Source organism: Rana temporaria, chromosome 12 (genome assembly GCF_905171775.1).
Source record: "Rana temporaria chromosome 12, aRanTem1.1, whole genome shotgun sequence".
NCBI lineage: Eukaryota > Metazoa > Chordata > Amphibia > Anura > Ranidae > Rana > Rana temporaria.
In genome coordinates, this window is record NC_053500.1 from 100182571 (window position 1) to 100202009 (window position 19439).

At 43.9% G+C, this 19439-nt stretch overlaps 1 protein-coding gene across 1 annotated transcript in view; it reads right to left on the reverse strand.

The window, feature by feature from the left end:
- LOC120918315 (probable G-protein coupled receptor 158) overlaps positions 1-19439 on the reverse strand; it is a 190974-nt gene that overhangs the window by 129175 nt on the left and 42360 nt on the right. Inside the window, exon 2 of the mRNA XM_040329837.1 lies at positions 5528-5636. Within this exon, the coding sequence (XP_040185771.1) occupies positions 5528-5636 (109 nt within the window). The remainder of the gene's footprint in view (positions 1-5527; positions 5637-19439) is intronic.

Consider the following 19439-nt stretch of genomic DNA (forward strand, 5'->3'; position numbering starts at 1 on the left):
AATGAGTCCCGGACCTACAAGGACATAAACAAAAAAATAAATGATCTGCGGCGGCATGTCCGGGAGAAAGTGGCCGCCATCAAAAAGCACCAGAGTGGCACGGGGGGCGGACCACCATGTGAAGTGCGGTTGTCCCCGGAGGAGGAGGTGATCACCAGGTGTCTGGAGAGGGATCAATTGGAGGGCCTGGAGGGCTTTGACTCCATTGATCAGGCCTCGAGGACAGGTAAGTGCTTTTTATCCCCTATCTGGTGTGTAGCATGTGAGGGGGTGGAAGGGAATATGTGACAAGTGTGTGGGTCCACCAACATTTGAATGCTTTGTGTCATCCACAGATGTGCAGGAGGGAGCGGGGCCATCTGCTGCCGGTGGCCGTCCCACGCCATCCCAGGAACATCTGGCTCAGCCTGAACCCCTGGGAAGCCAAGATCCAGCGGTGGAGGGGAGTGGCCACACCTCTCCTCTCAAGGTGGTTGAGGAGGAGACGGTGAACCTTGATCAGGTTTGCCTCTACTTTGAGGATTCTTCCGCTTTGGCCGGGCCCTCTCAGACCTCCCCCCCAGCAGGGGAAGCCCCTCAGGCTCAGCCCCCAGCAGGGGAAGCCCCTCAGGCTCAGCCCCCAGCAGGGGAAGCCCCTCAGGCTCAGCCCCCAGCAGGGGAAGCCCCCCAAGGGCCTCCCCATACACACGGTCCCAAGCCTCTTCTGCCCCAGGAAGGCGACGCGGAAGACCAGGGGTGTTCCTGATTCCCTGCAGGAACATCTTGCAAGGGACCAGGCCCGCCAGACCCGCCATATGGGTGCGATAGCCAGGAACCTGCACCGGGTGGCAGACAGCCTGGCCTCCTCGGCACAGATATCAGACGGCCTGCAGGATGTCAGTGGCAACTGCGCTGCAGTGGTCACCTGCCTTGGGGAGCTGCAGGCCACCACAGCAAACCTTGTGGCAGAGGTTAAGACCCTGACAATGGCGGTACAGGCAAACACGGCTGCCATCGAGGCGGAGGGGAGGCAGACGCGGTGCCACCAGCAGCACAACACCACCCGCCAGCTGAGAATGCAGGCACAGACAAATGTGTTCCTCAGCCACATTGCCGTGGCATTGGAGGGCAGGCAGCCATCACCTGGCAGGAGTGGCAGACCTGGGGATGATCCTCCTCCAGATGCCCCCCCACCCAAGGCTCCCCCCAGGCAACTGAGGAGCCATAGCCGTGGCACCAGGTGTAGCCCACGACAGGGCAAATGAGTGCCCTTTTTTTTTTTTTTGCTCAAAGTATGAGCTTTTTTTTTTATTTTGTGCTCACAGTATGAGCTTCTTTATGTTTTTTATGTGCTCACAGTATGAGCTTCTTTATTTTGTAGTGTATGCACACGGTGAGGAGTGCAGGCTACAGTGTGACTGGTGTGTGAATGTGGGGGTGACATACCTGCCAGCAAGGTGTGTCACCCTGGGTCGTCGGGGAGAAGTTATCCCCACGACCGTGTGAATGTGGTATGAATGGACAGCGACACCATTGGGGCCTTGGCGCGGCATTGCTGCTCCCAAGTCCTGCATGGTGGACTTGGGCTAATCCAATGTGAGGTGGATGTGGTGTGTGTGAGCTTGGGACCACAGTGGTGTGCATGCGTGCATTCTCCTTGTGCCATGATGAATGTGTGTGTTTAACGTGCAAAGATGCGTTCCACGAGACAACTCCTGACTGCTGTTCCCTCAGCAGACCGGGTAGCCTCGGTTAGGGGGGAACTGTCTGGTTCGGGGGTCAGGTCATCACATATGTCAATCTCCAGGCCCTTTCTCATGGCGTAGTTGTGTAGCATGCAACATGCACCGATGATCTGGCACACAAAGTTTGGGGAATACAGTCCCCCCGGACTTATCCAGGCATCGGAAACGGGACTTCAGGAGGCCAAATGTGCGCTCAACCACTGCACGGGTACGTATGTGTGCAGCATTGTATGTTCTCTCTCCTCTGGTTTGGGGATTCCGGTATGGAGTCAGGAGATGGGGCCCAAGTGCATATGCAGAGTCACCTAGAAGGGAAAAGACAGGAGGATGTTAGTCGTGCATGTGCCCCTCGTGATGTCTGCATCATGGGGTCGGACAGTCATGCCTGACACCCATGTCACTCACCAACCAGCCAGCTGTCCCCGTACACGTTCTGTTAGAATTCCGTTGGGATGTTGCTGTGACGGTAAGTGTAGCTGTCGTGGCTGGACCCTGGGTGTTTGGCACGGACGTGCCATATGAGGCATTGGGCATCGGCTATCACATGTACGTTGATGGAATGCCACTACTTCCGATTGCGGTATATGTGCTCTGTGGCATGGGGGGGGCCGTAGTGCCACATGTGTGCAATCAATGGCCCCCACGGTGCGTGGGAATCCTGCAATTCTGTAGAAATCCTACATTGCCTTCTGCCGCAGATGCTCATGGGTGGGTTTGATGATGTGGTGAGACATGCGTGTGAGGATTGCGGGGACAACCTGGTGCACGCATCTGCTCATGCTGGATTGTGACATCCCAGCCACCACTCCACTTGTACGCTGAAAAGATCCACTTGCAAGGAAATGCAGTGTTGCCAGTACCTTGACCAGTGGCTGCACTGCATGTGCGCGTTGTGTCTGGCTGGTGATGTCATCATAGTAGTGTGCTGCACTCCTTTGTCCACATGGTGATGTCATCATGCAGGGCTGTGGCTAATTCCAGGATGGCATCAGGGCTGAATCTGAAGATGCGATACACCTCCGATTCCCCCATGCCAAAGACATTCATGCGCATTTGGTATATCCTCTCCCGTGCCCTCCTACGTGCCTGTGGACACAGTAGTAGTGCTATGACCATGGCTGCCCCTGGCATGTTGGCATACGGATGTGTTGTCCTGCAAGTGGGGTTGCTCACCTCGTGCGTAACGGTGCTGCTGCAGCTGCTCTCCAGCTGCCGTGTGCACGGCTTTTGCTGAGTTAAACCACCTTTTTGATGGACTACGTACGCACGTACATTTGTGAATCGCCATATCTCCCTCATTTGCATATTTGAATAGCAAAACAATGGGAGCGCCAGATGCGCCCAGCGTACATATGCGCCCACGATACGCCAGCGTAGGAAAGTTACTTCGGTCGGAAGAAGTCTATTTTCAGGCGTATCTAGTTCTGTTGGTACGGTGCATAGATACGACGGCGCATATTTACACTTACGCGGCGTATCTGTAGATACGTCGGCGTAAGTCTTTCTGAATCCGGCTAATAGTATATACATAAAGCAATGAACATGGCCATACACAACTAGAAAAAACATATTATAAAACATGTTGATACAATATCCTACACCCAAACGTGTTTGGTATAGGATATTGTATCAACATGTTATTTTTTCTGAATAATTAATTTTTTACTAATCACTTCATTTGTAGTGCCTTCAAAGCTCCACCTCTAGGGGTTTACCTTCTCTTTCAAATCCTACACATGGTTTTTACCTATTGAAAGCTTGCATTGTACTCATAGCATATGCTGAAAATAGGTGAATGTCTAATGTCTAGGGGTTTACCTTCTCTTTCTGTCCTTCTTGGGATGTGGAACATTAGGATATTATCAGAATTTTCTCTCATTTCTGTGAAGGATTTGAACCCATGGCCTGAGTCTTTCAAGGCAGGAGTGCAGACCACTAGCCTACTGAGCTGAGCACGATGATACATAGGAAATACATTTACTAATGTTTGATTCTTTTAATTCCATACAATAATGTTTTGCATTTACGGCATTAATATTATGGTAACAACCATGCTCATGCTGATGTGCATGGTTAGTAGGGCTAGTCACGATTTTCGAATCGAATGTGAGTTCAACTCAAACATCGGGTGTTCATTTGTTCGCAAACCTAACATATGGGGTGTTCGTGGTTAATTTGAGCACCGCGGAGCTCCCCATAATGCACAGTGAGATCGCAGTGCATTGACGGCTGCTGATTGGCCAATCATGGCTTGGGGGCTTAGTCCACGGCCCACACTATATAAGGCTGCTTACATGGCGGCTGTATGTAGTGTGATACATGGAGGAGATTGAGAGAATTTGAGCTAGATTAGGCAGGTAGTTATTGGCGTGCAGGCGAATTAAAATTTTCGTGTTCGATTAATCGTTTTTTTTTTTATCGATTAATCGGCTTATTTCAATTAATTATAACGCACATACATTTTTCGGATCACCACCATATATAGTCCCCACTGTAATATCCACAGACATTTCCACCACTGTAATATCCACAGACATCTTCCCCACTGTAATATCCACAGACATCTCCCCACTGTAATATCCACAATCACCCCCACTGTAATATCCACAGACATCTCCCCCACTGTAATATCCACAGACATCTCCCCCACTATAATATCCACAGACATCTCCCCACTGTAATATCCACAGACATCTCCCCACTGGAATCCACAGACATCTCCCCATTGTAATATCCACAGACATCTCCCCATTGTAATATCCACAGACATCTCCCCCACTGTAATATCCACAGACATCTCCCCCACTGTAATATCCACAGACATCTCCCCCACTGTAATATCCACAGACATCTCCCCCACTGTAATATTCACAGACATCTCCCCACTGTAATATGGTCCTCATCTCCCCCACTGTATAGGAAGATTAGTGCTTGCTTAGTCTTACCAGAGAAGCCGGACGAACACGAGCAGTTGAGGCCGGGTGATGATGTCAGCGCACAGCTCTAGGCTCACCTAGGCCGCCACCGGTTGGACCAAGATGGCCGCCGCTCTGGGAGCTGGGCCAAAGCCGTGGCCTTTCCTATGGCCGAGGCAGCAGCGGAGCTCCGTGGATCACGTGGTGTACTGATCCGCATATGGTGACCCGTTCGGATCACGGATCATTTACGATCCGTTGTACCACTAGTACCGATGAAAAGAATTTTGATTGATCAAAAAAATTAACAATTAATCGAGGAATTAATCTTTAATTTCCACAGCCCTAATATTTAGTAAAGTGTAAAAAAAGCAGTTGACAACTTGTTACAACTTGTTACCTGCATGGTAAATGCTTTCTATATCTGGTGGTCTGTAGATTTGTGGAAACGAGGTCCGACAATTTATAAACAGAGCTATGGGCTTTGTCACTTTGTATTAATTCTTCTGTCACCTTATATCCCATAACATTTTACATCTGATGATGAAATAAATATTATCAATGTTTATTCTTTTTCTCTGTAGCAATATGCCTGCAATATATCCCATTTTTTTTAAAGCATTCAAGTAAAAAATAGAAACCATGAAGACGTGTCAATGCAAAATCAATAACCCCCAACAGGATCAATAAGCTGATGTATTAATTCTAACCTGTAGCTTTACTTCATCCCTGGCATGTGCTGTTATGACAAGGGGGCTGAGGCAGGTTAATTTTTAAATATCTTGTCATTGTGTTCATATATACATTAACCACATTTACATAGTAAATCCTGCTAATTCTGCCAGAAGGCTAACCTCTACAGATCTTTTAATGGTATACCCCCATTACCTGAGTACTGTTCTTGTTGCATTTGTGAGTGTTAGCAAACCAGACGGAACCCTGGGTACACTGGTCTATTCCCAGACTCAACAAACGCACATCCACATGCAGGGTTCCCCTATAATATAAGAAAAATAAAAATTCAATCAAATTACATTCCAACAACATTTTTTTTTAGAACTTATACCGTTTTCTTCCTTTGTATATGCATACAAGCTTTTTTTCTAACCTGGACATCCAAAATTATTTTATGTCTTTCCATTCTCTATTTAATAATACTGGGAGTCAGCTGGAGTTTCAATACATAGTTGGTAAGGTTGAATAAAGACATCAGTCCATCCAGTTCAACCAGTTTAGGTGTGTGTATATGCATTTATATCTCGTATGCCCTGTACACACGATCGGTCCATCCGATGAAAACGGACTGATGGATTTTTTTATCAGTTATCCGATGAAGCTGACTGATGATCTGTCGTGCCTACACACCATCGGTTAAAAAAACGATCATGTCACGTAAACCATGTACGACGGCACTATAAAGGGGAAGTTCCATTCGGATGGCGCCACCCATGGGGCTGCTTTAGCTGATTTTGTGTTAGTAAAAGACGATTTGCGCTTTTCTGTCTGTTACAGCGTGATGAATGTGCTAGCTCCATAACGAATGCTAGTTTTACCAGAACGAGTGCTCCCGTCCCCTAATTTAGTCTGAGAATGCGTGGATTTTTAACTGATGGACGTGCCTACAGACGATTGTTTTTTTCCTATCGGTTAGTTAACCATCAGATAATTTTAAAACAAGTTTCTAGTTTTTTAACCGATGGTTAAAAAAACGATGGGGCCCACACACGATCGGTTAGTCTGATGAAAATGGTCCATCGGACCATTTTCATCAGACGAACCGATCGTGTGTACGCGGCATTAGACACCAGAAATTTGGATTTTCCTCACTCTCTGCACTCCCTGTACTAATGAAAATTACCACCAGGGCATACAGAGATAGTAAACCTTCCAAATCGGGATAAAGACTGCCGTAATGGTTTCAACCCCTCAACACTCATTCCAAAGGGAAAAAGGTTTTTGCTTTAGATACAATATAAGATATGTTCAAGAGGATTTTTTTAAATAGGTACAGGAGACGGTGGTTTTAGTAAAGCAAAAATATGTTTAAAGGCTAGGTTAATATATAAAAATTATTCAGCGCTGGAAAAATTAAACCAAAAAACTAAATTATGCAGGCCAGCACTTAAGGTAAATTCAAATAAAACACCTCAACAGAGCATATAAAGATAATAGTGCAGCGCAAACAATGAATACAAACTAATAAAACACATTAAATAAAGTGAAACCATACAACACTCAAATATATCAACGTGAAAATTAAATATAGTCCATAAAGTGCTCAAGTGCAGATATGATCCAAAACGGAAGATAAAGTGCAAAATCCAAAGTTTGATGTCCAAAGAACCTCCACCGAATAGCAGGAATGGCCTCTCACCTTAATACTTCGACCTACAATAGGTCACAAAGCATGGAATATACAGAGAACCTCCTGTTCTCACAGAGACAGCAACCAGATGCAGCAGCTCAATATCACTATGGCAGACTCAGGAACAAGGTAAGGCAATCAGGGCATATGAAAAAAGAAAGGAGATCTAGTGCTCTCTGAAGCCAAACCGATAAATTTATTAAAGAGATAAAAAATAAAGTCAAATGTAAAAGCACTCTTCAGTGAGTGCAACGTATAAGCATAGCACAGATCAAAGCATCCAACAGCTTAGATCTCACATGGGTTGGCGATCGCGGGTGACGTCATACGTGGCCCCCTTCCCCTCGTACGTCATTACGTCCCTATGGGCGGGACTTCATCAGCGTGGGGTGAAGAAGGTAGTACGCAGACGTCCCGCTGTCTCTGTTTAAATAACATGCAGCTGCCATGACAACCATGGCAACAACAGAAAAAAGCCTACACGTCTACTCAGCTCAAACCCCTCCCATAGCTCCTCTACAAAAAGCAACCACTCTTGTATAATAGGCACTAACGGCGCTAGAAAAAAAGGATAAACAATTGGGATACAATGGCAGAACTAAGGATATAGGCTTTTATTAATATGAATGCAGGCTATATAAAAAGCCACAGATATGCAAATATCTATGCTCATTAATACACATTTAAAAATATTTAAAAATATTTAAGAATATTTAAAAATACTGACGTCATCCGTGATCGCACACCCAGGACAAAAAATATAATTGAATACAATAATAAATAACTGTATAAAAACTCCTTATACATTAACCCTTCAGGGTCCAAACCCTCATTATGAGCGACTCTAAAAAGTGTCTCATATAGATACTAGACAGAAAAAAATAAATAAATAATAGAAATAAAAATATATAAAAAATACATAATTATTACCAAAACTATCTATTAGAAATAAAGCATTTAAATCAAACTCCACATTTAAGCCGACTGGCGAGGATACTTTAGTTTTGTAAATCCAATAGGATTCACGCCGGCTTAATTGGCGGATATAGTGTCCCCCTCGCCAATGTTTCGACACTTTCTCAATACCCCAGACTTTTAGGCCTCTGGGATCTCTCTGGTGACACTGCCTAAAGTGTTTGGAAACACTATGATTCCTGATTCCCCTTTTTATGTTGCTAATGTGTTCCCCAACCCTCACATGTAATGCACGTGAAGTGCGTCCAACATACTGTAAGCCACACTCACATTCGAGCATGTACACCACACCGATCGTATCACACGTGATCAGCTGTTTGATTGGGTATTCCACATGAGTCACATTAGAGCAAAAACTCCTTCGTTTCTTAATGTGCTGCTTGACATGCTTGCAGGTCGCACAGCGACCGCAAGCATAAAAACCTGATAAATCAAAAAGCTTAGGCTGTGTCACAACTGGTGGGTCAATAACACCTGGAGCAAGGCTATCCCTCAAAGAGGGAGCCTTTCTGTAGATAAACTGAGGGCGGTCAGGGAGAACCGGACCCAAAATGCCATCACCTTTCAAAATAGGCCAATGCTTAGCCACAATTTTTTCAAATTTCTTATGCTGGATGTTAAAATCCAGCAGCATTTTGAAATTAGCATGTTCCTTATCTACATTAGGAGGTTTGTATACTACAATAGTACTCCTCTCTAAGGCCCTAACTTTCTTAATCTCTCGCATGATTAAGGGGCGGGAAAAGCCTTTAGACACAAATCTGGTGGATAGCTCTTGTGACTGAATGAGATAATCTGACTCCAAAGTACAGTTCCTACGTAACCTCACGAACTGCCCTCGTGGGATATTACATAGCCACAAACGATGATGGCAGCTGATTAAAGGGATGTATCCATTACGGTCCACTGTTTTTTAAAATAATTTCTGGTAAGCAACATGTTACCAGACTTGAAAATCTCCAAGTCAAGGAAATTAATCTTTTCATGGGAAACTGTCCAAGTTAAGACTATGGGCCAGATTCAGAAAGAATCGCGGCAGCGTAACGTATCGTCTTTACGTTACACCGCCGCAAGTTTTCAGCGTAAGTGCCTGATTCACAAAGCACTTACCTGTAAACTTGCGGTGGTGTAACGTAAAGACGTCCGGCGCAAGCCCGCCTAATTCAAATGGGGCGTGTACCATTTAAATTAGGCGTGCTCCCGCGCCGAACGTTCTGTGCATGCTCCGTTAGTAAATTTCCCGACGTGCTTTGCGCGAAATTACGGCGCCCCGACGTGTTTGTGAATGGCGACGTGCGTAACGTACTTACGCAGGAAAAAAATAAATTAAAATTTGACGCGGGAACGACGGCCATACTTTAACATGGCTGGTGTAAAGTTAAGGCATGAAAAAGCATAACTAACTTTGCGACAGGGAAAAAACGACTTGCGACGACATAATGAAACGCACGCGAGTACCTTCGTGGATCGCCGTAAAAGCTCATTTGCATACCCGATGCTGGAAAACGATGCGAACTCCACCCAGCGGCGGCCGAAGTATTGCAGCCTAAGATCCGACGGTGTAAGTCAATTACACCTGTCGGATCTTAGGGCTATCTATGCGTAACTGATTCTATGAATCAGCCGCATAGATACTCTCAGAGATACGACGGTGTATCAGAAGATAAGCCGTCGTATCTCTTCTGTGAATCTGGCCCTATGTTCTTATTATTAGAATTTAGTTTGTCCATAAATTGCTGTAATGAAGGTAGATCACCCTCCCAGATCATGATAAGATCATCAATATACCTACGTTTGCACAGTAGCTGAGATGGCCTATCATGGAACACCACGTCCCGCTCCCAGTGGGCCATAAAAAGATTGGCCACACTGGGAGCGAAACGGGCTCCCATCGCAACTCCACATTGTTGCAGGAAAAATTCCCTGTCATACCAAAAATAATTCTTTAACAAACAGAATTTAAGACTGTCCAGCAAAAAACGCACATGATCATGACTAAGCTCAGTGGACTCCAATGCCCAGCGAACCGAAGTCAGAGCTGCCTCATGACCAATAATCGTATAAAGCGACCCAACATCAGCAGTCACCAAGATGGTATTGGGAGTGCAAGGGATGGTATCTAGTATCTGGATAATCTGCTTTGTGTCCCTAAGATATGCTGGCAGTTTGCATACCAAGGGCTGTAAGAACACATCCAGATACTGTCCAAGCCGGGATGTTACTGAATCTATTCCATTTACAATAGGATGGCCGGGAGGTAATAAATAGATAATGGGAGTCCAACAATAGAAAGGATCCAAATAGGCCGCTTCCTTACTGTTCAAAGTACCATTACCTTTACCATCCTCTACCAGGGAATGTAACTCATTTTTATACTTGACCATAGGGTCACCCCGCAACACCGAGTAGGTATTGCAGTCACTAAGGAGTCTGTTCATCTCCTCATGATAATAGGCTTTGCTAAGCACCACAAGCCCCCCCCCCTTATCAGCGGGGCGGATCACTATGTCATTACGTTGTTCTAGTGATATGATCCCTCGCCGGATACACTGAGAATCCTTAACCTTTTTGATATGGAGGCCTTCCAGGTCCTTACATACCATGTTACGGAACACATCTAAATGCCTAGTATCAGTGTATTGAGGATTAAAAGTAGATCTATTCCTCAAATTCGAATGTCCAGGAGTAATCTTAGAGGAATTCCTCTCAATTGGATTAGACAAAAAATATTTTTTCATATTTAAACCCCTTGTGTACTTCTGAACATTTACACAAGTCTGAAATTTATTCAGATTCCGGATGGGGGCAAATTTAAGACCCTTATCTAACACTCGTGTCTCATCATCAGTCAGAGGGACACCACTAAGATTACAAATCCCAGTACCTATCACAACCTTGGCCTTTTTTTACTCGTCTGCCACCTCTGACTCCTCTGTATTTTTTTTTTTTCGATTGGATTGTCCCCTTGGGGTCTAATTTGATTGAGGGGGACAGTTCTCCCTCCAATCGCCCATCCAGGGAGGTGGGTATGGCGGAGGTCCCCTCCAAGGGGTCCTCCCCTGTCCTAAAAAATGTTGATTAGTGGGAGGAGGCCCCTCCCAATAATTTTGCAAAGGTGCATAATAGTTGTAAGTGGGTAGTGGTGGGGCCCCCAATGGGACACCACCCCTCCCCCACCTGCCCATTCCCCCTGTTAGATACCGTTCTCCAGGGAGGATTGGCCTGATAATCAGGTCCTGGAGATTGAGGAAGTCTACCAGCTTGGTAACCACCTCTGCCTCTCCCATTTTTACTTTTACCTCTCCCTTTAGGGAGACCACCCCCTCTAATAATGGAAGTGGACGATCTCAAAGGGGTCCTATCTCTCACTCCATCAATGGAATTGAACCCAGATCCCTGATTGTCTTGGGATGACATGGTAGGGGCTGGTTCAGTGGTATCCATTGATGCAGATTGAGCTTGTGCCGAGGACAGAGAACTAAGAGATTGCCATTTATATACATTCGGTGCCCCAAAGTCATTTACATCTCGCAAGAACTTCTTGCGTTTTTTGTCCTGGGTCTCCTTATCCCATTTAACAAGCTTAATTTCAAGCTCTCCAGAGAGGCGAATTAATTCAGAGGTATCCTTATGCTGTTCAATACAGTCAGAAATCTCTTTGATCTGACTCTCTAACCATATCTTTTTCCGCTGCTTGCGGGACAGCAAAAATCTAATAAGTTTAAAACCCTTTTCTGTAAAGAAATTGAACCATTCTTTAATTGACTCGTCATCCATTAGCCCGTCATTAGGTGGCAAATCCCACCTCAGACGTCTAGGGATGATTTTGGTCACAAGATACTGTTCAAAAGTGACAATAACCCACCAGGTTTTAATTTTTTTGTCAAATAAATGTCCCAATTTTTTAAAAGAGAAATTGAGATCTCCTAGATCAGAAGCAACTGCAGTCTCTGAAAAAACATCAGTGAGAGTAACCTCACGATTCTCTAAATAAGAGAAAACATCCATTCCTGCAGCCAAATATAAATGAATTGGTCAGTATACTAATATATAAAAATTATTCAGCGCTGGAAAAATTAAACCAAAAAACTAAATTATGCAGGCCAGCACTTAAGGTAAATTCAAATAAAACACCTCAACAGAGCATATAAAGATAATAGTGCAGCGCAAACAATGAATACAAACTAATAAAACACATTAAATAAAGTGAAACCATACAACACTCAAATATATCAACGTGAAAATTAAATAGAGTCCATAAAGTGCTCAAGTGCAGATATGATCCAAAACGGAAGATAAAGTGCAAAATCCAAAGTGTGATGTCCAAAGAACCTCCACCGAATAGCAGGAATGGCCTCTCATCTTAATACTTCGACCTACAATAGGTCACAAAGCATGGAATATACAGAGAACCTCCTGTTACCACAGAGACAGCAACCAGATGCAGCAGCTCAATATCACTATGGCAGACTCAGGAACAAGGTAAGGCGATCGGGGCATATGAAAAAAGAAGAAAGGAGATCTAGTGCTCTCTGAAGCCAAACCGATAAATTTATTAAAAAGATAAAAAATTAAGTCACATGTAAAAGCACTCTTCAGTGAGTGCAAGGTATAAGCATAGCACAGATCAAAGCATCCAACAGCTTAGATCTCACATGGGTTGGCGATCGCGGGTGACGTCATACGTGGCTAGGTTCACAAGTGCGTTTGCAGATTTTCAGAAATGCACTATAGTCCATTTAGCATTAGTCCTTAGGCCTTGTACACACGATAGGTTAACCAGAGGACAACGGTCTGATGGACCATTTTCATCGGTCAAAACCGATCGTGTGTGGGCCCCATAGGTTATTTAACCATAGGTTAAAAAAAAGCCAACTTGCTTTAAATTTAACCTATGGATTCCTAACTGATAGGTCAAAACAGATGGTTAGCAGGCATGACCATCGGTTAAAAATCCACGCATGCTCAGAATCAATAAATGTCCCAATTTTTTATAAGAGAAATTGAGATCTCCTAGATCAGAAGCAACTGCAGTCTCTGAAAAAACATCAGTGAGAGTAACCTCACGATTCTCTAAATAAGAGAAAACATCCATTCCTGCAGCCAAATATAAATGAATTGGTCAGTATACTAATATATAAAAATTATTCAGCGCTGGAAAAATTTAACCAAAAAACTAAATTATGCAGGCCAGCACTTAAGGTAAATTCAAATAAAACACCTCAACAGAGCATATAAAGATAATAGTGCAGCGCAAACAATGAATACAAACTAATAAAACACATTAAATAAAGTGAAACCATACAACACTCAAATATATCAACGTGAAAATTAAATAGAGTCCATAAAGTGCTCAAGTGCAGATATGATCCAAAACGGAAGATAAAGTGCAAAATCCAAAGTGTGATGTCCAAAGAACCTCCACCGAATAGCAGGAATGGCCTCTCACCTTAATACTTCGACCTACAATAGGTCACAAAGCATGGAATATACAGAGAACCTCCTGTTCCCACAGAGACAGCAACCAGATGCAGCAGCTCAATATCACTATGGCAGACTCAGGAACAAGGTAAGGCGATCGGGGCATATGAAAAAAGAAGAAAGGAGATCTAGTGCTCTCTGAAGCCAAACCGATAAATTTATTAAAAAGATAAAAAATTAAGTCACATGTAAAAGCACTCTTCAGTGAGTGCAAGGTATAAGCATAGCACAGATCAAAGCATCCAACAGCTTAGATCTCACATGGGTTGGCGATCGCGGGTGACGTCATACGTGGCTAGGTTCACAAGTGCGTTTGCAGATTTTCAGAAATGCACTATAGTCCATTTAGCATTAGTCCTTAGGCCTTGTACACACGATAGGTTAACCAGAGGACAACGGTCTGATGGACCATTTTCATCGGTCAAAACCGATCGTGTGTGGGCCCCATAGGTTATTTAACCATAGGTTAAAAAAAAGCCAACTTGCTTTAAATTTAACCTATGGATTCCTAACTGATAGGTCAAAACAGATGGTTAGCAGGCATGACCATCGGTTAAAAATCCACGCATGCTCAGAATCAATAAATGTCCCAATTTTTTATAAGAGAAATTGAGATCTCCTAGATCAGAAGCAACTGCAGTCTCTGAAAAAACATCAGTGAGAGTAACCTCACGATTCTCTAAATAAGAGAAAACATCCATTCCTGCAGCCAAATATAAATGAATTGGTCAGTATACTAATATATAAAAATTATTCAGCGCTGGAAAAATTTAACCAAAAAACTAAATTATGCAGGCCAGCACTTAAGGTAAATTCAAATAAAACACCTCAACAGAGCATATAAAGATAATAGTGCAGCGCAAACAATGAATACAAACTAATAAAACACATTAAATAAAGTGAAACCATACAACACTCAAATATATCAACGTGAAAATTAAATAGAGTCCATAAAGTGCTCAAGTGCAGATATGATCCAAAACGGAAGATAAAGTGCAAAATCCAAAGTGTGATGTCCAAAGAACCTCCACCGAATAGCAGGAATGGCCTCTCACCTTAATACTTCGACCTACAATAGGTCACAAAGCATGGAATATACAGAGAACCTCCTGTTCCCACAGAGACAGCAACCAGATGCAGCAGCTCAATATCACTATGGCAGACTCAGGAACAAGGTAAGGCGATCGGGGCATATGAAAAAAGAAGAAAGGAGATCTAGTGCTCTCTGAAGCCAAACCGATAAATTTATTAAAAAGATAAAAAATTAAGTCACATGTAAAAGCACTCTTCAGTGAGTGCAAGGTATAAGCATAGCACAGATCAAAGCATCCAACAGCTTAGATCTCACATGGGTTGGCGATCGCAGGTGACGTCATACGTGGCTAGGTTCACAAGTGCGTTTGCAGATTTTCAGAAATGCACTATAGTCCATTTAGCATTAGTCCTTAGGCCTTGTACACACGATAGGTTAACCAGAGGACAACGGTCTGATGGACCATTTTCATCGGTCAAAACCGATCGTGTGTGGGCCCCATAGGTTATTTAACCATAGGTTAAAAAAAAGCCAACTTGCTTTAAATTTAACCTATGGATTCCTAACCGATAGGTCAAAACAGATGGTTAGCAGGCATGACCATCGGTTAAAAATCCACGCATGCTCAGAATCAAGTCGACACATGCTTGGAAGCATTGAACTTCGTTTTTTTCAGCACATCGTTGTGTTTTACGTCACCGCGTTCTGACAGGTTCGGTTATTTAACCTATGGTGTGTAGGCGTGACAGACCATCAGACCATCATCGGTTAACCTATGACAACGGTCCTTCAGACCGTTCTCATTGGATGGACTGATTGTGTGTACAAGGCTTTATGGGTCACGTTCACATCTTTGCAGGTCATAGATGTGTGCAGCCTTTTGTATTAGGATGTGCACCCTAAAGCTCAAACACATATCTGTGTGTATGTATCTATGTGTATGTATGTGAATATATACAGTATCTCACAAAAGTGAGTACACCCCTCACATTTTTGTAAATATGTTATTATATCTCTTCATGTGACAACTTTGCTACAATGTAAAGTAGTGAGAGTACAGCTTGTATAACAGTGTAAATTTGCTGTCCACTCAAAAAAACTCAACACACAGCCATTAATGTCTAAACCATTGGCAACAAAAGTGAGTACACCCCTAAGTGAAAATGTCAGAATTGGGCCCAATTAGCCATTTTCCCTCCCCGGTGTCATGTAACTCGTTAGTGTTTCAAGGTCTCAGGTGTGAATGGGGAGCAGGTATGTTACATTTTGTGTTATCGCTTTCACTCTCTCATACTGGTCACTGGAAGAACTCTCTGAGGATTGGAAAAAAACAATTGTTGATCTACATAAAGATGGCATAGGCTATAAGGAGATTGCCAAGACCCTGAAACTGAGCTGCAGCATGGTGGCTAAGACCATACATTGGTTTAACGGGACGGGTTCCACTCAGAACAGGCTTCACCATGGTCAACCAAAGAGGTTGAGTGCATGTGCTCAGCGTCAAATCCAGAAGTTGTCTTTGGGAAATAGACATATAAGTGCTGCCAGCATTTCTGCACAGGTTAAAGGGGTGGGGGGTTTAGCCTGTCAGTGCTCATACCATACGCCGCACGCTGCATCAAATTGGTCTGCATGGCTGTTGTCCCAGAAGGAAGCCTCTTCTAAAGATGATGCACAAGAAAGCCCACAAACAGTTTGCTGAAGACAAGCCGACTAAGGACATGGATTACTGGAACCATGTGCTGTGGTCTAATGAGACCAAGATAAACTTATTTGGTTCAGATGGTGTCAAGCGTGTGTCACAGCAACCAGGTGAAGAGTACAGAGACAAGTGTGTCTTGCCTACAGTCAAGCACGATGTCATGGTCTGGGGCTGCATGAGTGCTGCCAACACTGGGGAGCTACAGTTCATCGAGGGAACCATGAATGCCAACATGTACTGTGATATACTGAAGCAGAACATGACCCTTTCCCTTTAGAGACTGGGCCGCAGGGCAGTATTCCAACATAACGACCCCAAACACACCTCCAAGACTATACTGCCTTGCTAAAGAAGCTGAGGGTAAAGGTGATGGACTGGCTAAGCATGTCTCCAAACCTAAACCCTATGGAACATCTGTGGGGCATCCTCAAATGGTGGAGGAGCGCATCCACCAGCTCCGTGATGTTGTCATGAAGGAGTAGAAGTGGAGCCCAGTGGCAACCTGTGAAGCTCTGATGAACTCCATGCCCAAGAGGGTTAAGGCTGTGCTGGAAAATAATAGTGGCCACACAAAATATTCACACTTTGGGCCCGATTTTTCTGAACAGAAGTGGATTCTTTGAACAAAAGTGGTTGAGTTAAAAACCAGGAGTTTAAAACAGGAGTTAAGACAGGAGTCTTCTAAACTGTAAGTAACATCTTAAACTTTCTACAAGTAATAATATTGTAACTGGGAAATGTGTGCTAGCAGGGTTGAAGGTTTTGCTCAGTGCACAGTGTGCCACATGTATGCAAAATTGGTGCGACAGCTCCAGGATGGATACCGCTGTGACAGATGTGAGCAGGTTGCCCTTCTGGAAGCTCGCATTAGAGATCTGGAGGAGCAAGTTGCAACACTGGGCAGAAAGGACAACCTTGAAAGGGGTCCTCTGATCGCTGAGCAGGTGGTCAGTAAGGTTGATGTGGAGGGTGGAGGGGCAAGTCAGGATTATCAGATAGGAAGGTGGGTTAATGTAGTTAGAGGGAGTGGAAGGGGCTTGCAGAAAAGGAAGGCCAATCCTGTATTTGTGCATCAAAACAAATTTTCCAAGTTGGGTGAAGATGTGGAGGTGGCAAACACAGAGGTGGCAGCCCTAGATGTTACTGCTACCCCTAACAGCCGGGAGAGCAACCCATCTAGTAGAGGTGGTAAGGGGAGTGCAGGTAGGCCTAGACAGTTGGTGGTAATAGGGAATTCTATAATCAGAAGGACTGATAGAATAATATGTCGCCATGATGGCCTCAAACAAATGGTTTCCTGTCTCCCTGGTGCCAGGGTTCGGCATGTGGTGGACCGGGTGGATAAATTACTGGGAGGGGCTGGGCATGACCCATCTGTCTTGGTCCACGTTGGAACCAATGACAGTATACATGGAAGATGGAGGCTCCTTAAGAATCAATTTAAAGAACTAGGCTGCAAGATGAAGGGAAGGACCTCCAAGGTGATATTCTCTGAAATATTGCCTGTGCCATGCAAAACACAGGAAAGGCAGGGGGGATTAGAGAGCTGAATGCATGGCTAAAGACCTGGTGTAGGAAGGAGGGATTTGGGTTTCTAGAGCACTGGGCTGACTTTTCATTGGGGTGCAACCTATATGCTACAGACGGTTTGCACTTGAATGGAAGGGGGTCTGCTGTGCTGGGGGAGAGGTTTATGGGAATGCTGGAGGAGTATTTAAACTAGACTTGAGGGGGGAGGGTGAACTAGAATTACATTGGGCACACAGGTCAGTTAGGGGTCAGACATTAATGGAGAGTGGAATGGGGATAGATGGGGGAAGGGTTTTGGCAGGTGACAAGAAAGTTCCCATGTTGCAAACAGCCATTGAACATTTTTGTGACATTTTTACTACTAAAAATTATATGAAAAACACCAGAGAAAAATGTAATAATACATTTATGTGTTTGTTCACCAATGCCAGAAGTCTGCCAAGCAAAACAGGTAAGTTGGAAGCTCTGGCGCATGAGGAGAGCTATGATGTAATCGGTATTGCTGAAACTTGGCTTCAATCCACACGTGACTGGGCTATTAATATTTCTGGCTATGTTCTCTTTCGGAAAGACAGGGTAAAAAGGAAAGGTGGAGGGGTCTGTCTCTATGTGAGAAGTGACCTCAAAGCAAGCGTGAAAGAGGACCTGGTTGATGGAGAGTGTGATGAGGCTGAAGCATTGTGGGTGGAACTGCACACAGATGTGCGTAGTTCAAAGTTAATCATTGGAGTTTGTTATAGACCACCCAATGTTAATGAGGAGGTGGAGACTCCTTGCACAGATGGAAAGGGCTGCAAGGGCTGGGACGGTGATAATAATGGGAGATTTTAACTACCCAGAAATTGACTTGAATAATGGCACTGCTAGGACAGTTAAAGGACAAAAATTTAAAAACCTATTGCAGGACAATTTTATGGCGCAGTTTATTGAGGCCCCAACTAGGAATGATGCTCTGTTGGACCTGGTAATCTCAAACCATGCAGAGCTTATTACTAATGTTCAGATAAAGGAACACCTGGGTAGCAGTGATCATAACATGATTTCATTTATTGTTAACTATAAGCAAGAAATACATACAGGAAAAATAAAAACACTTAATTTCAAGAGAGCAAATTTTCCAAGGATGAGGGCTGCTCTCCAGGACTTGGACTGGATGGGAATATTGGCACCGATGAACACAGAACAGAAATGGGAATTCTTCAAAAAGACTGTTTGGGACCTCACTGCAAAGTATATTCCCATGGGCAATAAGTTTAAAAGGCTAAAAATAAAACCTTTGTGGCTCACGGTGAAAGTTAAAAAAGCTATAAACAAAAAGAAAACAGCCTTTAAAAAATATAAAAATGAAGGAACACTAGTGTCATTTAAATGTTACAAAGAATATAACAGGATATGTAAAAAAGAAAACAAGGATGCAAAAATTCAAAACGAACTACAGATTGCAAAAGATAGTAGGACAAACCCCCAAAAATTCTTTAAATATATTAATAGTAAAAAAGTCAGGTCTGAGTATGTAGGCCCCTTACAAAATAATCTAGAGTGGGTGACTGAGGACAAAGAGAAGGCAAATTTATTAAATGCTTTCTTCAGCTCTGTGTATACAATGGAGCATGGGGGAGCTCATGTCAATAATGGGGGTGGGAGTGACACAGCCCCAAATTCACAATGGCTCAAAAGTGATATGGTCCAGAAATATTTAGACAGAATAAAGGTG